Here is a 3,931-nt window from a genome sequence, read left to right on the forward strand (position 1 = left end):
ATTTTTTTGCCATTATGATTGAGTGTCCTTGGCTTTCCCATCCTCTATGTAGGTCATTCGATCCTCTTTATTCACTTTGTTTATTACATCTGATATACTTCTCAGATAATGTGTTCTTCATTCCTGGTTCTCTTTGGTGCTTTCCATTTCCATTTTTATGTTTTCTATCTCTTTGTTGAAATTCTCACTGAATTCATCTACCTTTCCCTTGAGTTCGTTGAACATCTTTATAACCAGTGTTTTGAACTCTGCATCTGTTACTTGACTCCATTAATTCTGGATCTCTGTTCTCTTATATTGTTTTTGCTTCTTTGTTTTCCCATTTTGTCTGCTTTTCTGTGTCTGTTTCTATGTACTAAGCAAAGTTCTGAGTCTCCCTGTCTTAACTAGTATGGCTTTGTGTAGTAGGTGTCCTGTGGCACAGTCCTGAGAGGGGGGCAGCTGCAGGCCAAATTTAGCCTGTGCCCCTCTGGGGCCAGCTGTTAAGATTCAGCAAGCAATCTACAGATGCTGTGCTTACAGTTGCCTCAAAAGGCCACACCAGAAACCAAGGCCTGCTGTCTCTAGTGTGAGTCTAGGCACTGCTCAGCAAGGAGCACCTGACTCGCTGAGGATACACCTGGATGTGGCTTGGGTGGGGCCGTGAGTTGGGGGAGGCGGGGTTTCAGGGACTCCTCTGGGCGGAGTGACCTGTTATCCAGTTTGATGATGTCAGGGCTATGGCGGCGCTGTGTCCCTGCACTGGGAGTGGGGAAAGCTCAACAGGGAACAATGGATACCGCCAGCACTTCTGTACCCAGCCAGTCTCACCTCGGCCCTCACTCTGACAATGTCTCCTTGTAAGTTCCTGGTGCAGGGCCCCTGCATGCAGCCAAATCGGCACTGGTGCTCAGAGAGAGCAGGTCCGTCACTGCAAAAATCTGCTTGTGGAGGTGGCCCCTTTAAGAGGCATCTGCCACTGTTGCTGCCACAGCCTCCATCTTATTCGGCCACTTGAGACCAGGCAGCCCTGCATCCTCACCCTGTCCTACCTTCTTCCATTGCAGGGTGCTTTCTTGGATTTATCCTTAGTTGTATGGCTTGTTCATCTAGATTCCAGGCAATTTATCCTTACTGCTGTTCCTTGTTTCTGTCACAACTTTGATTTGGTCGCCAGAGGGATGAACAGAGCCTCTATCATCTACGCCATTTCTTTCTCTCTCTGCCTTTCTATTTTTGATAAAATCAATTGACCATATATGTGTGGGTCTATTTCTGTTTCATCGATCTAAAGGTCTATCCTTGCTCCAATACCACAATATCTTGACTACTGTAGCTTTAAAATAATACTGCAAGTCAGATAATGTGAGTCATCCAAATTTGTCTTCATCAAAAGTATTTTAGTTATTCTAGTTCATTTTTCCTTATAAACTTAGAATCAACTTGTCAATTTTTACAAAAGATCCAACTAGGATTTTTACTGACATTGAATTGAATCTATAGATTAATTAGGAGGGAACTGATATTTCGACAACAGTGAGTCTTCTGATTCATGCACACAGTATATCTCTCCACTTATTTAGGTCTTCTTTCTTTTTTTCCTTTGGTGTTTCACAGTTTTCGGCATATAGGTCTTGTATATATTTTGTAAGATTTATACCTAAGTATTTAATGGTTTTGGTGCTTTTATAAATGACATTTTTTATTTCAATAAGTTCCATGAATGTTTTTTGATACGTTTTACACATGGATGATAGTTTTCAACTATCCTAAATCTGGACATGGACGTTCAAGTAAAGCAATACTGAAGCACTGTATTAGTTTCCTGTTGTTGCTGTAACAAATAACCATTACTTAGAGGTTTAAAATAACACAAATTTATCCTCTTATTGTCCTGTAAATCAGAATTCTAAAACTCAAAGTGTCGGCAATGCTGTGCTTCTTCTGAAGGCTTCAGGGGAGAATCTCTTTCCTTACCTTTTCCAGCTTCTAGAGCTGTCTGCATTCTTTGGCTCATGGCCCCTTTCTTGTATTACTCCAACATCTTGCTTCCATTATCACATCTCCCTCTTCCTCCATCTTATAAAGATACTGTGATTATATTTAGGATCTATTTGGATAATTCTGGATTATCTCCCCATCTCAAGATCCTGAAGTTAATCACATCTGCAAAGTCCTTTTTGCCATATAAGGCAATATTCTCAGGTTCCAGTGATTTGAACCTAGGTATCTTTGGGGGCCATTATTCAGCCTACCTCCAGCATCGAATAGACTTTAAAAAGCCAATGAGATTCATAAAATTGCAATGAAAAAAACTACTTTGGAACATTCACCTTTAACAATGGCTTGCTAAGCATTGTTCTAAAACAAAAAGCATTTTTAAGTCATAAATGTACCTTGTCTCCTTCTTTCAGTGTGCGTAGTTGAAGCCTTCCAATAGCTTTTTTAGCATCTGCCTTTAATTGTCTCTGTAATAAAAAATAATAGGTCTTAGAAAAACTATTTAAAAAATACAATGAAAAAGGTAGAGAAGATTAATCAATATTTATTAGGTTAAATGAATTTTAAAAGATAAAATCTAATTAACCATAAAAATGTCCTATTTATCTGATATCAGGTAGGATTTTTCAAATTAATGAAACTTTTCACTTATTATGTTTCCCTACCTTCTTAAACAGCATCTTTTGGCTACAGTGGTAAAGCTACATGTCCCTATTACAAATAGATTCAGATGCTATGAATTTTCAAAGAACTTTTCCTATTTTCAAGCTCAGAGAACCTTAAAGTTCACCTTTTCCATTTTTTTAAAATTGTTTCTTGTTTAGTAGAAAGTGTACAGGATTTAGATTTAAATAGATGTAGATTCAAAAATCTGACTTTGTCACTTACTTAATTAATAATCCTGAACAAATCATTTAATTCTTTGAGCTTGTTTACTTATCTATAAAGTGAAGATAACACCAACCCTTATAGTGTTATTTGGTATTAAGAAAAAAATAAATTATTGTTTGTAACCATTATTGCCTTATAAAGAGAGTAGATTCTGCAAGTGGTAGTCCTGGTTTTTTTTGTTTTTTGTTTTTTGTTTTCCCATTGACCATATACCTAAAATGAGTCTGGACATGCAAAGGCAAGCCCCAGTCTCGCTTAGGGAATAAAGACTAAAATATTATAATTTTATCAGAAGTGAAGTTGGGGTATAGGGTGAAATCTAAGAGGTGAGGGAAAGATAAGAAAGAGAGTAATCAATGAGAAATCATCCTTCTATGTAAGGTGAACTGGCCAAAGGGGGGAAAAAACATAGTATAAGATATTCTGTACTAATTCGAAATTATTTGATGCTGCAAAAAGTCCTTCCGTCCTTTCATTAAAATCTACCATATACTCAAATACATCAAGTGAATATATGTGTAAATTGAAGAGGCTAGGTTTCACACCTGCATGGATGCGATGTGGAATAGAGAGATAGCATGTGCAACGTAGCAAGATAATAAGCAATCTTCCTATTTTGAACTGTAAAGTGAAAAAAAAAAACTTGGTAGAAATTCATCAAAAGTAGGTACTCAGAACTAGAGGTCATTGTGAAAATGTAAACAACTTCCTTACCCCACTATATGTAGCTCCATCCCCAGCAGGGAGACCCATATCTGACATCTAGGTTACATGAAAATTAGAGATAATAAGTATCCAGCACGATGTCTGGCATATAGCAGATATTTGATAAAATGTTTATTAAATGAAAATATAAAGTACTATTCATCAATTAGCCTAACAGGTTCTTGGAATATCTATAGCAAATATATTTTGGAAGTGAATAATCCATCAATATAGATATATGAGGAAATGCCTAAACCTACCTTCTATACAAGATATCATTTTGTGAAAGGTATTTATTTGGCTTAATGCCAAAGAGGAAACTAGTTAAACCATTTCTTTGATGTCACAGGAACAG

General features: G+C 37.1%; 1 protein-coding gene across 1 annotated transcript in view; it reads right to left on the reverse strand.

Moving 5' to 3' along the window:
- Positions 1 to 3,633, reverse strand: part of LOC102897771 (E3 ubiquitin-protein ligase RNF128-like) — a 17,400-nt gene extending 13,767 nt beyond the window's left edge. The window contains exons 1-2 of the mRNA XM_006914804.2: positions 3,586 to 3,633; positions 2,376 to 2,447 (exon numbers count right to left, since the gene is read on the reverse strand). Of these exons, the coding sequence (XP_006914866.2) occupies positions 2,376 to 2,447; positions 3,586 to 3,633 (120 nt within the window). The remainder of the gene's footprint in view (positions 1 to 2,375; positions 2,448 to 3,585) is intronic.
- Between the last annotated feature and the right edge of the window lie 298 nt (positions 3,634 to 3,931).

This window comes from Pteropus alecto, unplaced genomic scaffold (assembly GCF_000325575.1).
Source record: "Pteropus alecto unplaced genomic scaffold, ASM32557v1 scaffold246, whole genome shotgun sequence".
Classification (NCBI taxonomy): Eukaryota; Metazoa; Chordata; class Mammalia; order Chiroptera; family Pteropodidae; genus Pteropus; species Pteropus alecto.